The 22,580-nt window shown below is 38.9% G+C and overlaps 1 protein-coding gene and 1 pseudogene across 1 annotated transcript; both read left to right on the plus strand.

Moving 5' to 3' along the window:
- Window positions 1-712: 712 nt before the first annotated feature.
- Window positions 713-21,824, plus strand: LOC103712812 (annotated as a pseudogene).
- On the plus strand, window positions 17,833-19,901 carry LOC120110545 (LEAF RUST 10 DISEASE-RESISTANCE LOCUS RECEPTOR-LIKE PROTEIN KINASE-like 2.7). Its single transcript, XM_039125808.1, has 2 exons — window positions 17,833-18,676; window positions 19,504-19,901. The coding sequence occupies exons 1-2, from the start codon at window positions 17,839-17,841 to the stop codon at window positions 19,641-19,643; spliced, it is 978 nt and encodes a 325-aa protein (XP_038981736.1). The 5' UTR covers window positions 17,833-17,838; the 3' UTR covers window positions 19,644-19,901.
- Window positions 21,825-22,580: the final 756 nt, after the last annotated feature.

The raw sequence follows: 22,580 nt of genomic DNA on the forward strand, positions 1-22,580 counted from the left end.
CCCCTAGAAGCTTTTTTCCTTATGGCCAATTGCTACATAATTTATGGCCAAGAAATAAGTGATAACAAATCCAAGAAAAGAGTTATGGGTCATCATATTGGAAATGATAAGGACTTCTTCAGATTAAATTGTATAGTTTAAAAAGAGTCATGGCTTAAACACATCTAGAAAACTATAGCCATAGTCTGCTCAAAATTATTGGCAATTTGCCAAGTGGTCAAAAGCTATAGTTAAGAGTTATAGCATTCATAAGTATGAGAGGTATATCAAACGGGAAATAGTGGACCAAGGGGGTGAAAAATCAAATGTTAAGGAGAGATAATTAGTTAATCACTTTAAAAGCAAGTGCGTGATGAAAAATCTTAATATCAAAATCCCAATCATTGGATGCCTTTTTTCACAAGAATTATAGCCTTGGGTGCTCATAAAATTTTATAGATGTGAAACGATATGTTTAATGTTGCTTGTGTTTATATGCAAATTATGAGATTAATGCTAAAGTTTTGAAGTAATGTATGAAATTCTTCCATAGAAATTATGAGATTAATAGTAGTTATGCCTTTCCTCCTTCACAGGTGCCATTGCTGCCGCAACAGTATTTTTTCTGGGGTTCTTATTCCTTGGTCTCTATCTTGTTCGTTATGGAAAGTCTCACTCAAAGAATGCGCAAAGTGTTGAAAACTTGAAGTCTCACTCAAAGAATGCACAAAGTATGGAAGACTTGCTACATAAATATGAATCCTTAGTGCCAAAAAGGTACCAGTATTCAAAAATTAAGAGGATGACCAAATCCTTTAGTCACAAGTTAGGGCACAGTGGTTATGGTAATGTGTTCAAGGGTAATCTTTGTGATGGTCGTTTGGTAGCAGTGAAAGTTTTAGGTGAGTCCAAAGGTAATGGCGAGAATTTATCAATGAGGTAGCTAGCATTGGCAGAACTTCCCATGTAAACATCGTTTGTTTAGAGGGGTCGAAGAGAGCTCTTGTCTATGCATTCATGCCAAATGGATCACTCGAGAAATTTATATACACGGAGACACCAGATGCAAAGATTAAACTTGGTTGGGAAAAATTATATGAGATTGCAGTCGGTATTGCTCGAGGACTAGACTACTTGCATCGTGGGTGTAGCACTCGCATAGTATATTTTGATATCAAACCTCACAACATCCTACTAGACCAAGATTTTTGTCCTAAGATTTCTGATTTTGGGTTGGCAAAACTATGCTCTCCGAAGGAGAGCATCATTTCAGTAGTTGGTGCGAGGGGAACAGTTGGGTACATTGCCCCTGAAGTCTTCTCTAGAAAATTTGGAGTTGTCTCCAACAAGTCTGATGTTTACAGTTATGGAATGATGGTGCTAGAAATGGTCGGTGGACGTAAAAATATAGATGCAAGAGTAGAGAATACTAGTAAAATTTATTTTCCACACTAGGTTTATGACCATCTCGATCATTATGATACCCTAGAAGCTTGTGGAGTGACTAGTGAGACTGAAGAGATTGCCAAAAAGATGATAATAGTTGGGTTGTGGTGCATACAGACGCTGCCTGCAGATCGACCTTCAATAAGTAGAGTAGTGAATATGTTGGAAGGAAGCATCAATGACTTGCAAATGCCACCAAAACCATAGTTAATTTCCATTTTAGAATCATCAATGATTCTAATGATTCATCGGCCTATATTCCTTATGGTGCAAAACTCATTGTATTTTTCAGCTCTGTTAAACAATAATCTCTAAGCTCATATTTTAGCTGCCATGAAATAACATGTTTAATCTCATTTATTTTGCTTCTTCTATTGTTGCAATAAGTATATATTATATTATATTATATAAATGGATCTTAATATTGTTTTTCGAAGCTTTGTGTTTAAAAGAACATGGTTAGGAGAAAAAATGATTTGGTTTTAGGGCTGAAATTTGATCAAATATGGATGAGACATCATTATATTCATATCTATATATGTTTTTAATTGGATATTAATTGGATGCTAAAATTCATACGCTTATTTGCTTTAAATGGATATATATGCAAATCAGATATTGACATGGATATAAATGCAGATATAAGTGTCACGCCCCGAACCCATCACCCGGGTCCGGTACGCGACCGGCCGCATGAGCCCTAGAGCAGTGCACTAAAGATCATGCAAGGCCTAAGATAAACAACAATTCCAATAAATCCATAATTAATGTATTTAAACCAAACCAACTAAAATGTACTGAATGATTACATAATTTTAAATGTCCATAAGCAAAAGATAAATTAACTTCTAACTATCTAGCAGTTTGACTCCAGATCGATCTCACTTCTTGTCCCACCCGACAAATCCTACGAATCCAGTGCCTTTGAAAAAAAAATGTAAGTGTAGTATGAGCTTTTTTTCCAGCCCAGTAAGAATCCCAACAGCCACACACAATAATAATAATAAAATCATCAAAACATCAAATAAATGTCATTTCATCTTTTCAAAAGCTCAACAAACAACAAGTGTATATAATTAGCACATATACACAAATCCTTTTTCACATTATGTGATTCATTCCCGTATTACTCTGATTTCCAAGTTTTCAGATTTTTCACTTCTGGCTTTGGACTAATCAAGATCATGACCCAGTCCAAGACTGCACAAATCCCACACATAAGCTCGTGGCAGCTATCCCACGCGTAAGCCCGTGGAGGCTATCCTACGCATAAGCTCGTAGAGGCTATCCCGCGCATAAGCTCGTGGCAGCTATCCTACGCATAAGCTCGTAGAGGCTATCTCATGACAAGGTTAGTCCAATCCATTTTACATGTCTAGTTTTACATGTTTAATCACATTTCAATCACGTCACATATTTTCATAATTTCTCAAAATATGTTATTCCTTCCCAATTTAATTATTCCAATACTTTCATAATAAACAAAATGCACACCTCATAGTGTCATACAAGCTCAAAAACAAATAGCAACATACTGATAAAAATATATCCAACGATAAATCCTATATATGCATAAATAAAAGTGCTCAGATGTAGGGATTCTTACAGAAATTGTAGACTGACTCAAATACGGATCCGAATCACAACCTACGCGCTGGGGTGCTGAGTCCCTTGATCTAAATCTCTTGGCACTGCTGACTCTTCCCCTACAACATCAATTATAAATCACAAACTAAATTATTTAATATTTAAATATTCTAAACCATGATCCACATCTACTATGGTGTCCATCACCAGGTCCCCAAACATCTCAATTTCTCCAGATCTAGGGCAGTCAGGGTAGTCCGACTCCCACCTTGTACCACCGGCCTACGTCGTCGCCAGCCATGGCCGCTGCCACACCGGCGATGATGGCCGGTCCCGGTAAAGAGACCAACATAAAGGGATGATTCCTCTCTCTTCATGGTTGGGAGTACATCACCCTCCCTCAAATTCTTTTTGATCCAAGGGCAACAGCCATGGTGGCTGTGCCCTCTCCTTCCCAACCTGACAACACCACCGGCCGAACCATCGCCGGCCGTCTATGTTGCAGTCGCCGGCGATGGTGGCCGACCAAGAGTGGGAGAGAAGAAGAAGTTTCTTCTCCTTCTTCTTCTTCTTCTTCCCCCAAAAACCGACACTGGGTCCCCTCCTTTCCTCCATCATCAACCGAAGACCCACTGACAGTGGCTCGGCCCCCACCCGACGGCAACCCCAGTGGCCTCTCCCCCCCCCCCCGCCGTCGTCGCCGCCGGCGGCCAACCGACGCGAGAGGGAGGGAAGAAGAAGGTGGAACCACGAGGGAAGACCTCGGTCCACCAATCCCCATCCCCTCTAAAACCCTAGAAATCCATCTCCGACCCTCACACAAACCCGACCAACCCCACCGCCATGGATCTCGACCAATCCGGTGGCCGGCGGCGGCGGAATCCGGAAGAGAGAGGCCGAAACAGGGGTACCCTGTTTCGGATCCCTCTCCGACGGCTTCACCGGCCAAAACCCCACCAACTCGACCCAAAAATCTAGCAAATGAAATGCAAGGGAAGGAGCCATGCTTACCTCAGCCCGATGGGGCGCTCCGGCGACCTTTCCGGCAAGAAATCGGAGGGAAGAAACACTCGGATATGCACGCACGGATCCAAGATCCCTTCACCTGAATTGTGGGGATCTTCTTGAAGGGATGAGAGGCTTTCCGGCTTCCTCCACGGCCGGTTGGTTCTCGGCTCCGGCGATCGACCTCACGCCGCCACCCCCCCCCTCTTTGCGTTTCCCCTTCCACGATCGTGCCTAGGGCACGATCGTATTTGATAGATGGGCCCGGCTTCTTCGGGCCAGCCCATCAATCCACACATTTTTTTTTTGGGTTCTCACATTCTCCCCTCCTAAAAAAAATTTCATCCGCGAAATTAACGTACCTGAAATACCAAAGAGTTGAGGATGTTTGGCTTCTATTTTTTCCTCGAGCTCCCAAGTGGCCTCTCTTTCTGAGTGATTGCTCCATTGTACCTTTACATAAGGAATGGTCCGTCGTCGTAATACTTGATCCTTTCTATCCACAATCCGTACCGGGTACTCTTCATAAGTTAGGTCCTCATGCAGACTTATAGGCTCAAAATCTACCATACGGTTCGGGTCCGGAATATATTTTCTCAGCATTAAAACATGGAATACATTATGTACACCTGATAAAGCTAGTGGTAGAGCCAAACGATATGCCACTTCTCCAACTCTGTCCAGGATCTCGAATGGACCAACATACCTAGGGCTCAATTTGCCACGAACCCCGAACCTCATCACACCTTTAGTAGGAGATGCTTTCAAGAAAACATAATCACCAACCTGAAACTCCAGTTCTCTTCTCCTATTGTCAGAATAACTCTTTTGTCTACTCTGAGCTATAAGGAGCCGTTCTCTGATCATCTTTATCTTATCCACAGTTTGCTATACTATCTTTGGTCCCAGTACTTTTCTTTCTCCCACATCATCCCTGAGATCTCAAATAGTCTCCCTCTCGGAGTACCTACTCACAAGATTTTGACATACAAAAATCACAGCATCTCAAAACTTGATCCTTTCTATTTACCACACGTAGTAAGTTCTTTTGATCTCCTCCAAAAGAATTCCAAACTCCCAACCTTGGATTAAAATGCCATAATTATATCCCAAAGAAATTAATTTCTCTTGATTCTACATAGAGATCATAATTGGCTTAATAGAAATAGGAGAAATCTTTAGTATCAAATGCTCTTAATATTTTATAATCAATTTTTTTTTTCTTAACTTTGCCTGTGATTAAATGATCAACCTTCATCCTAAGAAAACTGTAAACCTGTTCAAATAGGTATATTAACAATGTCAGAGCTAGGAGTCGAAGAACTATGTTAAATCATTCCAGGCCCAAGCTTAATCACAGAGCTATCAATCCATTAACGCTAAATTTGAGATGCCCCAAAATTCTTCTTAGAATTATCAAAAATAGGAGAGCCATAACTACTTCCAGTAGGCAAAGAATTAACGACATTCCCCTCTACTAGAAAACTAACTCAAGTCCTCCATAATAATACCTTTCAGATCAAGGTATTATTTTATTTTATTTTTTTTAATCGGTTTCAAAATAACTCAAACCACTATACTTCCGCTGCGCACTCTGATCTAACTCATCAAATTCTCTAAAGTCACAAAATGATTTCTGACCAAAGTATCACTTTGCATTGAGACTAATAAAATACAAATTTTAAATTTTCAAGTAGAACTAGAGCAAAACCTCTAGATTTTTTTGTCCTCAATTTATATAGAGTGTACTTACCATAACTAACCCCCAATCTTTTAGTCAAGTTTAAGGTCACTACGTGATCTCCACAACCTTCTTAGAATCCAAAAATATCTAGGTTTAATTTAAAAGGGTAATTCTTGTATTTCCTTAGCAATTTAATCAGAAAATCTACATTGATTTTCCTTCCAACAGAATTTACTTCAAATTCAATAGGTTAGAACTATTGAGCCAATATCACTATGAGTAGGAATTAACTCTATCAACCTCCAAATCCTTCTTCACCAAAATCCTTAATGTCTATGATCAATGCTACACATAATAACTCACATAAGCATCTCAAAATCGAAATCTTTACTCAATATTTATTTTACAATGACAAAGATTTCTGGTTAGATCATAAACCTAGACTTGAGTTCAAGTTAACATATCCAATAATCTCCAACAATTATAAGAAAAATTCAGGAGCCCAATCCAAATATACAAATTCAAATAATTAGAATACTCCACCAATTTGCATACTATATGGCCTTAAGAATTTAATCCACTAATACAAATATGCCAATTTACAATATTCAAACATGTCAATTCCAAATATAATCCCCATACAGATTTAACCTCGAAAACATTCTGCAATAATACTACGAAAAATCTTTCTTAGCCCACTTCAATAATACGGAAGATCAATATATAAATCACACTCTAATAATTAGTAGCAAAACCAAAAGTATGATCATATCACAACCCATACCAAGTTTGAACTTCCAAGTCATTTAAATAATATCTGAACATGGTATAACCGATATGCCATTGTTGACCTTCCTACAGTTATCTTAGGTCAAACCTCTCTTATCATGATCAAAGACAATTTATACTTTTCTTCCACACTCATCGAAAACCAAACCCGATAGATACATTTTATCATAATGCACAATGATCTTACACCGTAAGCACTGAATTTAATTATCATGTTTCAAGTAATCATAACCTTAAGCTATGATATATTTCTGTCACAATACCTAGTGATCTTAAACATATGCTCATATTCCGATTTTGTCACTATCCCCAGTGATCTTAAACCTCAAACTTTAATGCCACTAAGCCCACAGTCTCTAGTGATCTTAAAACTTAGATTACAATATCATTCCTGTTACAATCTCAAATGATTATAAACCAAGTCTCTGATAGTTTTCCTATCATAATTCCCCACTCACACTTACCTGAACCTAAACCTTAGGATATCTTAACCTTAAGCTCTGATACCAAATCTGTCATGCCCCGAACCCATCACCCGGGTCCGGTACGCAACCGGCCGCATGAGCCCTAGAGCAGTGCCCTAAAGATCATGCATGGCCTAAGATAAACAACAATTTCAATAAATCCATAATTAATGTATTTAAACCAAACCAACTAAAATGTACTGAATGATTACATAATTTCAAATGTCCATAAGCAAAAGATAAATTAACTTCTAATTATCTAGCAGTTTGACTCCAGATCGATCTTACTTCTTGTCCCATCCGACAGATCCTACGAATCTTGTGCCTCTGAAAAAAAATATAAGTGTAGTATGAGCTTTTCCAGCCCAGTAAGAATCCCAACAGCCACACACAATAATAATAATAAAATCATCAAAACATCAAATAAATGTCATTTCATCTTTTCAAAAGCTCAACAAACAACAAGTGTATATAATTAGCACATATAGACAAATCCTTTTTCACATTATGTGATCCATTTTCGTATTACTCTGATTTCCAAGTTTTCAGACTTTTCACTTCTGGTTTTGGACTAACCAAGATCATGACCCAGTCCAAGACTGCACAAATTCTACGCATAAGCTCGTGGTAGCTATCCCACGCGTAAGCCCGTGGAGGCTATCCTACGCATAAGCTCGTAGAGGCTATCCCACGTGTAAGCCCGTGGAGGCTATCTTACGCATAAGCTCGTAGAGGCTATCCCACGCATAAGCTCGTGGCAGCTATCCTACGCATAAGCTCGTAGAGGCTATCTCATGACAAGGTTAGTCCAACCCATTTTACATGTCTAGTTTTACATGTTTAATCACATTTCAATCACGTCACATATTTTCATAATTTCTCAAAATATGTTATTCCTTCCCAATTTAATTATTCCAATACTTTCATAATAAACAAAATGCACACCTCATAGTGTCATACAAGCTCAAAAACAAATAGCAACATGTTGATAAAAATATATCCAACGATAAATCCAATATATGCATAAATAAAAGTGCTCAAATGTAGGGATTCTTACAGAAATTGTAGACTGACTCAAATACGGGTCCGAATCAAAACCTACGCGCTGGGGTGCTGAGTTTCCTGATCTAAATCTCCTGGCACCGCTGACTCTTTCCTTACAACATCAATTATAAATCACAAACTAAATTATTTAATATTTAAATATTCTAAACCATGATCCACATCTACTATGGGGTCCATCACCAGGTCCCCAAACATCTCAATCCCTTCAGATCTAGAGCAGTCGGGGTGGCCCGACTCCCACCTTGTACCACCGGCCTACGTCGTCGCCAGCCATGGCCGCTGCCACGCCGGCGATGATGGCCGGTCTCGATAAAGAGACCAACATAAAGGGATGATTTCTCTCTCTTCATGGTTGGAAGTACATCACCCTCCCTCAAATCCTTTTTGATCCAAGGGCAACAGCCGTGGTGGCTGTGCCCTCTCCTTCCCAACCCGACAACACCACTGGCTGAACCATCGCCGACCGTCTATGTTGCAGTCGCCGGCGATGGTGGCCGACCAAGAGTGGGAGAGAAGAAGAAGTTTCTTCTCCTTCTTCTTCTTATTCTTCCCCCAAAAACCGACACTAGGTCCCCTCCTTTCCTCCATCATCAACCGAAGACCCACTGACAGTGGCTCGGCCCCCACCCGACGGCAACCCCAGTGGCCTCTCCCCCCCCACCGTCGTCGCCGCCGGCGGCCAACCGACGCGAGAGGGAGGGAAGAAGAAGGTGGAACCACGAGGGAAGCCCTCGGTCCACCAATTCCCATCCCCTCTAAAACCCTAGAAATCCATCTCCGACCCTCACACAAACCCGACCAACCCCACCGCCATGGATCCCGACCAACCCGGCTGCCGGCGGCGGCGGAATCCGGAAGAGAGAGGTCGAAACAGGGGTACCCTGTTTCGGATCCCTCTTCGACGACTTCACCAGCCAAAACCCCACCAACTCAACCCAAAAATCTAGCAAATGAAATGCAAGGGAAGGAGCCATGCTTACCTCAGCCCGACGGGGCGCTCCAGCGACCTTTCCGGCGAGAAATCGGAGGGAAGAAACACTCGGATATGCACGCACGAATCCAAGATCCCTTCACCTGATTTGTGGGGATCTTCTTGAAAAGATGAGAGGCTTTCTGGCTTCCTCCACGGCCGGCCGGTTCTCGGCTCCGACGCTCGGTCTCCTCCGGCGATCGACCTCACACCCCCCCCCCCTCTTTGCGTTTCCCCTTCCACGATCGTGCCTAGGGCACGATCGTATTTGATAGATGGGCTCGGCTTCTTCAGGCCGGCCCATCAATCCACACATTTTTTTTTTTTTGGGTTCTCACAATAAGTTAGATAATTAAACTTTATAAACCAATTAGATATTGACATGGATATAATTATGTTAATAAATGCATATCTATTTTTCTTTGAGACATGTATGGATACGGATATGGATAGTAGAATACTTAAATTTGGATCGATATTCGGTAGATTCGGATATGGAAACAAACACAGACATATTATCTGCTTCAATTTTGCTCCTATTTGGTTTGCTACCACCTTGAATAATGTGAATTATATATCAGGGCATGTGCTGAAAATAAGAGCCATAATGGGTGTTTGCATATCTTTGATCTTTTCATTCATTCATTCATTCATCTTAAGGTTCATCCATTCTTCCTTTCATTCATTTTGAGGCTAGAAGGGAGTCCCATCATAGTCTAGGACTGGAACCTAGGATTTTTACCTGCAAGGAACTCCAACCCGTGTTTTGTGGTGAAATCTTGAGGGATAAAAACACTCAAGACTCGGACCATGAACCCTCCATTTGACACGGAGAGGTACGGTCAGTGAGCTATTGCTGCGCTCATCGTTTCAAGTGATATTCAAAGTTTGCTTTGCTGGATGGCTCCTTTTTGCCTCCCTTAGCATCAAAAAAGGAAATGTTTTTTATCTACCTTGTATTTTCTATGGGATACTCCTACAAAGAAAAGACAAGAAAAACATAAGTTGCTCTGCAATAACTTACTTTCTTTGGCTTCGTTTGCTGCCCAATCCAGATTGGACTCGCCATTGGATTGACTCTTATGTTCTACAATTTTTCTTTGAATATAAATAGAGAAAAAGAATGAACAGAGAAAATATCAGGAAAAGATAAGGAAAGTTCAACCCAATCAACTGCCTGATTGTTCTATCTCCCATAAATTAGGGAATTCTTCCAATATGAATTACTACCCGCATCTAATCTACCATGAAAGTCCACTTGCAATTTGCATTCTTCCCACTGCTAGAACTAGAATGAATCTAGTTACTCATAAAGCTAGATCACTTGGACCAAAAATAAGGCTGAGGCAATTATAGATAACAGTAGCAAACAGTGAGCATTAGATTCAATTTATAAGAGTTTTTCCCCCCTTTTCAATATACGTGACTCCAATTATTTTCTTGTCCATTTCATTGCAATTTAGCCTAGGAAAATTATGTTAGTGGGGAACAGGCAAGCATAGCAATACTAAAATGCAACCAATGCACTTTTAAGTTTGTAATATGAGGTCTACAGTTTGGAGTTAATTCAGATGTAGAAAAAGATTATGCATGAGTAGGACAAATCCTACATAAAAATAAAATTCTTCCAATTTTTCTATTTCAATTCTCTCTCTTCGCACTTTCGTCTCTCTTGTTGGCCAAGGGAGCATCCCACTGCAGGCAAGAGGAGAGGGTGAGAGCAAGAAGAGTGATGCCATTTTCTAAGAATTGTTAAAGAGTATGGTTTAGATAAGCCATAGTAATGGTATAACAATAGTGGCCACAACGGCTCTCAATGGTGATGGTGAAAAAGTCTCATCTCCTGCCCCTGTTCCCACCGCCATCCATTTCTTCCACTAACCAACGCCGGCTGCAGTGGTGAAGGAGGAGGACGAGGAGGTCAGAGCTCGTGGATTGGGCGTTGGATCTGGGTTTCCTTCGCTCCATCTATCCCACCAAGTGAAATCAATGAATAGGATCTTGACCCTACACGTGGAGATAAACTGGCGGTCCACGCCCTCTATCAGGGGTTAAAAGCCAGTCGTCCCACGAGACTCTTATGCGGATTTGCATACGCATAGATAAGCTATGCGTGCTCCTTTTCGTAATGAGTTTGCTAATGTGCGCGTATCTGCGTAGAACGATAGACATAGACAGATGTCCGCATACTATTTCAATGCAGTTTTACGTCTTCATAGACATTCTATGAGCCCCCCTTCGCGGAATCTCCGCTCCCCTGGGACAATGTTTCCGGTGGTCGCTGACAGATATTGGCATGTTGTTTTTTATATACGGATATTGTTCCGAATTTTTTTTAAAAAATGATGTGCTCATTGAGCTCAGGCGCGCTCGTCCGCATACATACATATATGCAGATTTTCCTTTCCGCACAAATAGTTTTATGAGTATGTCCGCATACCTTAACTGAAACATTAAAAATATATGCCTATCCGCACGTCTTCCTGGGGAAAAAAGCCGAAGCTCCGAGCTCTTTGTCCGCCGCCGCTTCTCCGCTCACAAGAAATAGTCGTCGATTTGGCCGTTTAGATGGATTACCTAGTACCTACTCACAAGTGGAGGGAGAAAGAACTGAAGGAGGACGAAGAGGGAGGAAGAAGGCGAAGAAAACGACGTGCCATTGTTTGTGTAAATGTTTCCGTTTTAATGGGTTCACGGAGGTCGGTTCACGGATTCCAATGGGCCCGATCAGTTTGAGTCACAAACATGCAAACGCACAGCGCGCGCGCGCGCACGCACATGCGCGTCACACACTAAAATAAAGATTTTGCTTTCACAGAATTTTTCATTGGGCGCATGGGCTCTTATTTAATATAGTTATATATCAAAATATAACCATATAATATCATTAATAAGAAGCTTAATAATTTATTAAACAGTATTAAATAAAAAATATTTTATTAGTACTACTAGATTAATATAGAAATTAGTGATATTATTAATAAGCATATTTATTTAATGTATGATGAAATTAGTGAAAAATATTTTTTACTGTTATCATGCCATGACAACGTTTTTTTGCGGGTTATTAGATTACAATAATGCTTTATTAATTTCTATTTTATTTTTATGATCATTAACTTAATTAAAAGTAAAAGTATAAACACTACTAATCCCGCTATATTGCATTTAAATATTTTCTAAAATCAATATTATTGCTACTAGATTTCGAGCTAAGGCTGGTATTCACCAGTTGCGTGCTGAGGTCAGTAAGAACCAAAGTGAGCTGAGGTCGGTTGAGACTGATCAGATAAACTGGGACTAGTTGTAGCCAAGGTCGACCTACAAAAAAGTTCGCTTGTCGGAAAGTTTCTTTCTATACATAGATTAGATTATGATCTTATTATTTATAATAATATATTATTTTATTATATTTATATATATTATTAAAATTTTATATAATAATAGTATAATATAATATTAATATTAAATTTATTTAAAAAATTAACTAGGCTCTTTAAAATATTGTACCTATGCATCATATGGGTTATATGCCAGTAAAGTCCTAGAATTCTCAATCTGATCAACGTCATATTCTTCTGCTAGATCAAACCAAGATGGAAAAATAGTTCTTTTTCTTTTTTCAAGTCTTCAAGGAGGGGCCTAGAGAGGGGGAGAGAGAGAGAGTTGTTTTCTAGGTTCAGGTGAAATGAAGATTTGGGGCCCCGAAAACTATTGCAAACCTTAGTGTTTCAGGACTGTTGCATGCACAGGTCGTCGTTGCGACTGCAGCCAAACTAGCGATGCTACTTGAGTGTTCCGACTACTTCCCACCCAGATGAACTGCGCGACCAACTTTGCAGTTTACTGTCCTCTAAGGCATTTTTCACCCTGTCTTCTGTTTTATATCTTGATGGATTAGGTGAAACGGGATGGGTGAATTATTGTTTAGATCTAAGAGCCCAAGGATGGATGCAGTTGGGTTTCTACCATTATCTACTCTCCAATTGGAATAGTGTCTTCGTTGCCTTTATACTTGTTGAAATCAAGATAGGATGAGGTAGATTTATTTATATATTTTATATTTTCTTACACTCCTCGTGGGTCGGACTTCTCTGATACTAAGTTAAAATCACCACTTAATTATAAAAACTTAAGTTAATAGGATGAAGTAGATTTATTTATATATTTTATATTTTCTTACAATACTAAATGCATGAAATTCAACTTCCATAGTTTAATGACGACCCCAAGTAATTCCCTTTCATTAAAAGATTATATATTTCTTGTTTTCCAAAAACTTGAATCCATCTAAAGGTTCAGAGAGATGAGGACCAAAAGAGTATAGGTTGTTATATATTATTTGTTCAGTTCAAGAAATGCACTCGGATTATTTTCTTTTTATCGATTAGGTCATTCCTTTGCATAAGAGATGCTAGGGTGCGTTTCTCTTATTGTTTGTTTAATATAAGATTTGTGCTAAGATTTTATTTTTCATGGGTATTATTTTATAGGTCGAATGGCGAGAAAGAGTGCCCTTTTTTTTTTATTTTTTGGTGCAAGATGGGAGAGCGCATTTGGTACGTCGAGGAAGATGACCGCGGTTCCTGATGGGTGACGTTAGATGATGCCGAGGAATGAGGATTTCTGAAAATGAGAAGGCTTTTCTGGAAGATTCCTTTACGATTTGCGAGAGAAGAAATGGAAGGGGACCGGCTACAATGATCGTATGGGTTTGGAGTCGAAAATGCACTGCTAAAGAAATACTACTGCTTCACAATATCCGTAGATTTTTGAAAGAATGTAGCTCCTATCAGGCCATGCATATTTACATAGAGGCAAACGGTGCTGCAGACTAGGTGATTTTTTTTTACGGCTCACCAATCTGAAGGTTTTATTTGGACAAACTACATGTCCATGCTTGAGCCATTAGAAAATATAAGATTTAAAAATATGCCCATCACAGTTGGAAAAGCTATCAAAGGATGTTCTTGGTTTTGAGCCCCGCACCCATCACTTTTGGCTAGATTTTCCATCCTAGTTCTATTGCCCTGGGAGCTACTAAATTGCTACCGTAACAATATTGCCTCATTGGGCAAGGTTGTCAATACAACTGATCTGTGGGTTGCTAAATTGCTACGTTTTTTTTTTTTTTTTTGGGTACATTCTATATAGCGTCTTAAAAAATAACAAATTTCTTCACGTTTAATAGCGTCTTGTAGGCAGGCAGGGATTGTCTTTCACATAAAACGGTTTACTTTTCTTTACATGTGATGGGGGGAAAAATGGACCACCCCACACATACGATTAAAGCATCCGAATCCGACGGCGGGCGTAATCTCGATAAGTATGATCTCAGCGAGTGCAACCTCAACAGGCATGGTCTCGGCCTGCATGATCTCGGCAGTGGCAAGAATTGTGTCTTATAAGGAGGGGCCACCCCTTTCCTTCCAGAGGGCCCTTTTAAGAAGGACAAAGCCGTAAAGGGAATATTGCCCATTAAAAGCTGCACATGATACGTGTCGCGCGATACGTACGCACTTCCCCAAAGCGGACAATACTTCTGGTCGAGACGCAGTCACTTTTTCGCTCTAACAACATGAATCATCATTGGATTGCGCAATAGTGCTTTCAAGACCTGTGTAGATAGATGAAAAGAGTTTGAGACCTATCATCTTTTGCATGCCAAAGAATTCGAATCCATGGATGGTTGGAAAGACCATTTTTTTTGTGGTAGAATCGCGTAGTCTCTAGTCAGACTTTGATCCTAGATTAATAGTGAATAAACTCGGCTGCCTTCGAAGACTTTGACGCTAGACTAATAATGAATAAGACAAATGACTCAGGCCCTGTTTGGGGGAGCTTTTGGAGGGCCAAAAAGCACTTTCTGACCCTCCAAAAGTACTTTTAGATAAAAAAATTATGTTTGGTAAAATTTTCAGAAAGCTGTTTCAGCTTTTGCGGGAAGCTGAAAACAACTTTTGGGGAGAAGCTCCAATTTGGAGTTTTCCGAAAATGTTGTTTTCAGCTTTGTCGGGAAGCTATTTTTTGGACCAAAATACCCCCATTTAAATCACACTTTTTTCCCCCAAAATCCTTGTCCCGCATCTTCCTTTCTCCCTTTCCCTCTCAATCTTCTTCTTCCTTTCTCCCAGACTTTGATCCTAGATTAATAGTGAATAAACTCGGCTGCCTTCGAAGACTTTGACGCTAGACTAATAATGAATAAGACAAATGACTCAGGCCCTGTTTGGGGGAGCTTTTGGAGGGCCAAAAAGCACTTTCTGACCCTCCAAAAGTACTTTTAGATAAAAAAATTATGTTTGGTAAAATTTTCAGAAAGCTGTTTCAGCTTTTGCGGGAAGCTGAAAACAACTTTTGGGGAGAAGCTCCAATTTGGAGCTTTCCGAAAATGTTGTTTTCAGCTTTGTCGGGAAGCTATTTTTTGGACCAAAATATCCCCATTTAAATCACACTTTTTTCCCCCAAAATCCTTGTCCCGCATCTTCCTTTCTCCCTTTCCCTCTCAATCTTCTTCTTCCTTTCTCCCTATTTGTTATAGAGATAAATGGTCATTAGAATGATGAAAAATTAATTTACACTAATAATTATAATATTTTATATATTTAATATTATATTTTACTATAAATATAATATTATATTACGTTACATTGATATTATACTATATCATATATTTATATATTAATACATATTATATTTTATTATGCTCTATTATATAATACCGGCAATGTCCTTTATAGTCATTTTGTCACACAAAAGTACTTTCTCAGTATTTACCAAACATATGTTAAAGTGCCACAGTACTTTAGAAATGTAGTTACTAAACAGCAAACAGCTTTTTGTAAACGCTCTGCTTCAAACAGCTCTACTTCCAACAGCTCTACTTGCAAAAGCTCTACTGCTAATAGCTCCCCCAAACAGGGCCTCACTCAGCGACATACTTAAGATACGGAAAATATGAGTCCTTGGGACGCGCATATATCTTTTTTTCTTTTGCTCAATATGTCTATCATTATTGCTCATGTTACAGTTAAATCTTGTGGAAGCTCTGCAGCTGCATTTGGTTTCCCAACGGAGAAATTTTTTTTTTTTTGTGTTAAGAAAAGAAGAAAATACTAAGGCCCTGTTTGGGAGAGCTTTTGGAGGGCCAAAAAGCACTTTCTGGCCCTCCAAAAGTACTTTTAGATGAAAAAGGATGTTTGATAAAAATTTCAGAAAGCTGAAAACAGATTTTTGGGAGAAGCTTCATTTTGGAGCTTTTCGAAAACGTTGTTTTCAGCTTTGTCGGAAAGCAATTTTTTTACCAAAAGTACCCTTATTTAAAAAATATTTTCCTCCCAAAGTACCCCATCCCGCCGCCTCTTCCTCTTCCGCCCATGCCCCTTCACTTCCTCTCTCACCCATCCCCCTCCTCTCCCTCTCCCCCGCCGCCGCCCACGACGCCCTCCTCCTCCTCCATCCTCCTCTGTTGCTCCCTCTCCCCCGCCGTCGCCCCTGACGCCCTCCGCCTCTTCTCCCTCCCCAGACCACCTCTCCCTCTCCCCCGACCGCCTCTCCCTCTCCCTCGAAGCTTCTCCCTCCGGCTTCGCTTCCCATCCTCCCGTCGTCGCGCCGCCGGGAGCTTGATCGCCCCTTTCATGACCGTGCGGGAGAAGTGAGGCAAGGGAGGAAGAAGGGAGAGGAGAGAAGCTTCGGAAAGGAGGAAGAAGAAAGAAGAGAAGGAAAAGAAAAGAAAAAGAAGAAAAGAAAAATAAAAGAAAAGAAAAAGAAAAGAAGAAAAGGAAATGAAAAAAATAGAGGAGATAAAATAAATAAATAAATAAAAATAAATATTAGTAATTGTTTAACCAATTTTATCATCTACCTAGAAAATTTGTTAGAGAGATAAATGGTCATCAGAAGAGTAAAAATTAATTTACGCTAATAATTAAAATATTTTATATCTTTATTATTGTATTATACTATAAATATAATATTATATTATATAATATCATAATACATTAATATGTTATGTTAAATAATTTAATATTATATTATATTATGAGAAATTAATTTATGCTAATAATTATAATATTTTATACCTTTATTATTGTATTATACTATAAATATAATATTATATTACATTATATCATAATATATTAATATATTATGTTAAATAATTTAATATTATGTTATATTATAGAAAATTAATTTATGCTCATAATTATAATATTTTATATATTTATTATTGTGTTATACTATAAATATAATATTATATTACATTATATCATAATACATTGATATGTTATGTTAAATAATTTAATATTATATTAAATTATTATCCTATAGTATACAATGTTATAGTACTATATTATAATATTATTATATTACATTACTATAATATTATATTATATCATATATTTATGTATTAATATATATTATATTTTATTATGCTATATTGTATAATACTATGTAATGTCCTTTATAATCATTTTGTCATACAAAAGTACTTTCTCAGTTTGTTTACCAAACAAATATTAAAGTGCCACATAACTTTAGAAATTTAATTACTAAACAGCAAACAGCTTTTTTATAAAAGCTCTACGTCCAACAACTCTACTTCCAACAGCTCTCCCAAACAGAGCCTAACTCGTTGGAGCAGTCAAAACTTCGACTAAAGGTCTCTATCGACCTTGTCGGCAATGTTTACCCCCTTCAATGATGCCCTTGTTTCCCTCCCTAGCTCATCTTCTCAGCAGCTGCAGGGCCCGCCCAACATGACCGATTCAAAATGCAGAAACTATCTGAATGATATAGCTCTCCTCCCCACTAAGGCATCCTTCGCCCAACGAATTTATCAAGTATCAACCATGCCTTGTAGAATCCCCTCATCACCTCCTCCCCTCCTCCTCTTCCTCCTCTTCCTCTTATCCCTCCTCATCTCCACCAACGCTTACCCTGGAAACAACCCCCCGCCCCGATTCTGTCCGAACTCGACCTGCGGCAAACAGGATATCGCTTACCCATTCTGGCTAGCTCCAAATCTATCCACCATCCCCTCCACCTACTGTGGGTACCCAGGATTTGTGCTGATATGCCAAGATGACACCCCAATCCTTTCTCTCGGCCACAACAATTATACCGTGACCGACATCGATTACCACAGCCAAACCATCTCCCTTGCCGACACGGATGTCCTCGCCGCCGGAACCTGCCCCAGGCCCCGGCACAACCTCACCCTCGTCGACAACTTCTTCCTGAACTACACCACCTCGGAAACCTCCAACCTGAACTACACCTCCTACCTGAGCTACACCTCCTTGGACACCAACCTCACCTTCTTTCTCGACTGCCCCGACGGTCCACCGGACCACCGAATATCCTGCCTTTCCGGAAGCAGCAGTAATCGGTCTTACATCTTCGCCGACGATTTTTCGGCCATCAACGGATACGATTTGGTGCGGCAGTGCCAAGATGTTGTGGTGGTGCCGGTACTCCATCAGGAGGCGAACAGGGGAAACTTGACCGGTTCGTCTAGTGACTTTGGAGAGGTGTTGAAAAAAGGCTTCCAGCTGGGCTGGTCTAACAGGACATTGGAAGAGTGCTATCGCTGCGAGCTCTCCGGCGGGCTCTGCGGGTACCAGACTACCAACACGAGTTTGTCCCTCGCCTGCTTTTGCTCCAACGGAGTCAGCGACCGCGATTGCGGTATGTTGTCGATCGTTTTACCCCCCTCTTTTTGTTATTGCTGCTGCCTTCCATTTTTTTTTTCTTTTTGTCTTGCTTCTTGGTGGATTGGTCAATTTTAGACCAATGGCCGGCTGGAAGCCGGAACGTGAACGTATGCTGACCTCTAGGCCTAGATTCATTTTGGAAGTCCCTACTAGCGACTAGTCCAAAGTAGAGAGCATATTAGCATAGCATCATCACACAAAATAGTTTATTCCATTCCGTAGATTCATTTTTTTTATTGGGTAAATTTGAATTCATTAAACAACTCTAGAGCAGATACATCCATAAGAATCTGAAAATAAAATATCTAACAATTAAGAAGGAAAACTGGTCACAAACATCCATAATACAATTCCTGTATGAATAGAAACGTATGTGCCATCCAATCCTGCAACCATTCTTAAACAATCCTGCATCAAAAGAATGACCGTAGAAATTCCACTAAAGTTTGGACATCATTTTACTTAAAACAGAAATTTCACTTCTAAATGTAAAAGACAATGCAATGATAATGGAAAAAGAGTAGACACCAACATCATACTTCTAGTGGATATCATTGAAAGATCTAGGGACTTCACTTCTTTGTATTTGTGTCCCTACTAATTCTAGCAATATTGTCTGGTTTCTCATTCCTTCTTTTTAGTTTTCTCTAAAAGCACAATTCTGTATGCACGTCTCTGTTCATGAAAAATGGTTGTTTTGACAGAATATTTATAGAATAATAGACGATGTGATTATATATTTTTCTTAATTAAGAGGATTGAGTTCTAACAGTTGGAATTAATTATTTTCTGATGTCGCAGGAAGTCACAATTCGAGGAAGATGGGAATCGTGATAGGTAACCAACATACCTCTCCTAAACCTACCATTTTAAGGCTTTCATCTTCTTCCATTCCATTAAACAATATTTTTTCTGGTTTGTTTATTCATGATACTCAATGAAGTAAATGAAGCATTATCCAAAGTGCCGATTGAAAAATTATCTACCTAATACTCTTTGGATGCCTAGCAATAATCCACCCTCCCCTCATACTAGGGCTTGCCATCTTGCCTAGTTCCATGAGTCTATAAATTATGAGTGCTCTGTGGTTGTGTCAATTGATTATAATAGCCTTATGTCGATAAATTATAAGTTCCCTATGTCTCCCTTGTAGCCTAACTCTGAGTTTCAAAAACCTAACCAAATCATCTTTATTTATTTCACTTAAGTCAACCTTGCTGGTTCACTAGTAAACTGAACTCAACTCGCAATTACAGGACTGCAAGACAATAACTCTGGGCACTTTAAATTCCTTTAATCCCTTCATTGAACCTTATTCCATATTTCCTGGGTTTGCCACCTTATTCATTACGATAATTGCATCAAGATTTCAATGGCGTAACTCAACTTTAAGAGAGCCCAAGCCTCCTGACATCATGTTAAACCCCTAGGAGCTTTTTCCTTATGGCCGTGCTACATAATTTATGGCCAGGAAATAAGTGATAAAAAATCCAAGAAAAGAGTTATGGGTCGTCATATTGGAAATGATAAGGACTTCTTCAGATTAAATTGTATAGTTTAAAAAGATTTTGGCTTAAACACATCTAGAAAACTATAGCCATACTCTGCTCGAAATTATTGGCAATTTGCCAAGTGGTGAAAAGCTATAGTTAAAGAGTTATAGCATACATAAGTATGAGAGGTATGCCAAACGGGAAATAGTGGACCAAGGGTGTGAAAAATCAAATGTTAAGTAGTGATAATTAGTTAATCACTTTAAAAGCAAGCGCGTGATAGAAAATCTTAATATCAAAATCTCAATCATTAGATGCTTTTTTTTTCAAGATTATAGCCTTGAGTGCTCATAAAATTTTATAGATGTGAAATGATATATTTAATGTTGCTTGTGTTTATATGCAAATTATGAGATTAATGCTAAAGTTTTGAAATAATGTATGAAATACTTCCATAGAATATTCAAATGGCAGTTATGCATTTTCTCCTTCACAGGTGCCATTACTACCACAACGGGATTATCTTTGGGGTTCTTATTGCTTTTAGTCTATCTTCTTCGTTACAGAAAGTCTCACTCAAAGAATGCGCAAAGTGTTGAAGAATTGCTACATAAATATGGATCTTTGGTGCCAAAAAGGTACAAGTATTCAGAAATTAAGAGGATGACCAAATTCTTTAGTCACAAGTTAGGGCAAGGTGGTTATGGTAATGTGTTCAAGGGTAATCTCTGTGATGGCCGTCTGGTAGCTATGAAAGTCTTAGGTGAGTCCAAAGAAAATGGCGAGGAATTTATCAATGAGGTAGTTAGCATTGGCAGAACTTCCCATGTAAACATCGTTTGTCTGCTAGGCTTCTGTTTAGAGGGGTCGAAGAGAGCTCTTGTCTATGAATTCATGCCAAATGGATCACTTGAGAAATTTATATACACAGAGATACCAGATGCAAAGATTAAACTTGGTTGGGAAAAATTATATGAGATTGCAGTCGATATTGCTCGAGGACTAGAGTACTTACATCGTGGGTGTAGCACTCGCATAGTATATTTTGATATCAAGCCTCACAACATCCTACTAGACCAAGATTTTTGTCCCAAGATTTCTGATTTTGGGTTGGCAAAACTATGCTCTCCGAAGGAGAGCATCATTTCAGTAGCCGGTGCGAGGGGAACGATTGGGTACATTGCCCCTGAAGTCTTCTCTAGAAATTTTGGAGTTGTCTCCAGCAAGTCTGATGTTTACAGTTATGGAATGATGGTGCTAGAAATGGTCGGCGGATGTAAAAATATAAATGCAAGAGTAGAGAATACTAGTGAAATTTATTTTCCACACTGGGTTTATGACCATCTCGATCATTATGATAACCTAGAAGCTTGTGGAGCGACCAGTGAGACTGAAGAGATTGCCAAAAAGATGATAATATGTGGTGTATACAGATGCTGCCTGCAGATCGACCTTCAATAAGTAGAGTAGTGAACATGTTGGAAGGAAGCATTAGTGACTTGCAAATACCACCAAGACCATAGTTAATTTTCATTTTAGAATCATCAATGATTCTAATGATTCATCGGCCTATATTCCTTACAGTGCAAAACTCATTGTATTTTTCAGCTTTGTTAAATAATAATTTCTAAGCTCATATTTTAGCTGCCATGAAATAACATGTTTAATCTCATTTATTTTGCTGCCTCTATTGTTGCAATAAGTATATATTATATTATATTATATAAATGGATCTTAATATTGTTTTTCAAAGCTTTGTATTTAGAAGAACATGGTTAGGAGAAAAAATGATTCGGTTTTAGGGCTGAAAATTGGTCAAATATAGATCAGACATCATTATATTCTTATATGTATATGTTTTTAATTGGATGCTAAAATTCATACCCTTATTTGCTTTAAATGGATATTTATGCAAATCAGATATTGACCTGGATATAAATACAGAGATAAGTCAGATAATTAAACTTTATGAACCAACAAATTAAAAATTTAACTATATCAAAGGTAATTATGTTAAGAAAATGTTTATATTGTACAAGACTCAATAGGATTGCTAGCAGAACCGGATATTTGTGAAGAGATTGAGGTAGCTACCTACCAGGTGCATAGCTGTTTTTCTTTGAGACAGGTATGGATACGGATATGGATAGTAGAATACTCAAATTTGGATCGATATTTGGTAGATTCAAATGTGGAAATAAACACAGACAGATATTATCTGCTTCAATTTTGCTTCTATTTGGTTTGCTACCACCTTGAATAATGTGAATTATAGGTCAGGGCATGTGCTGAAAATAAGAGCCATAATGGGTGTTTCCATTGTGTTCTCGCACATAGACCATTCATTCACTCATTCATTCATTCATCTTAAGGTTCATCCATTCA

This window comes from Phoenix dactylifera, chromosome 4 (genome assembly GCF_009389715.1).
Source record: "Phoenix dactylifera cultivar Barhee BC4 chromosome 4, palm_55x_up_171113_PBpolish2nd_filt_p, whole genome shotgun sequence".
Classification (NCBI taxonomy): domain Eukaryota; kingdom Viridiplantae; phylum Streptophyta; class Magnoliopsida; order Arecales; family Arecaceae; genus Phoenix; species Phoenix dactylifera.

Excerpts from the sequence above, each read along its gene's own strand:
- LOC120110545 (XM_039125808.1), top strand. The coding sequence starts at position 17,839 with ATGCCTTGTAGAATCCCCTCATCACCTCCTCCCCTCCTCCTCTTCCTC. Across the intron at positions 18,677-19,503 it reads AGTCAGCGACCGCGATTGCG|GAAGTCACAATTCGAGGAAG; the intron begins GTATGTTGTCGA and ends CTGATGTCGCAG.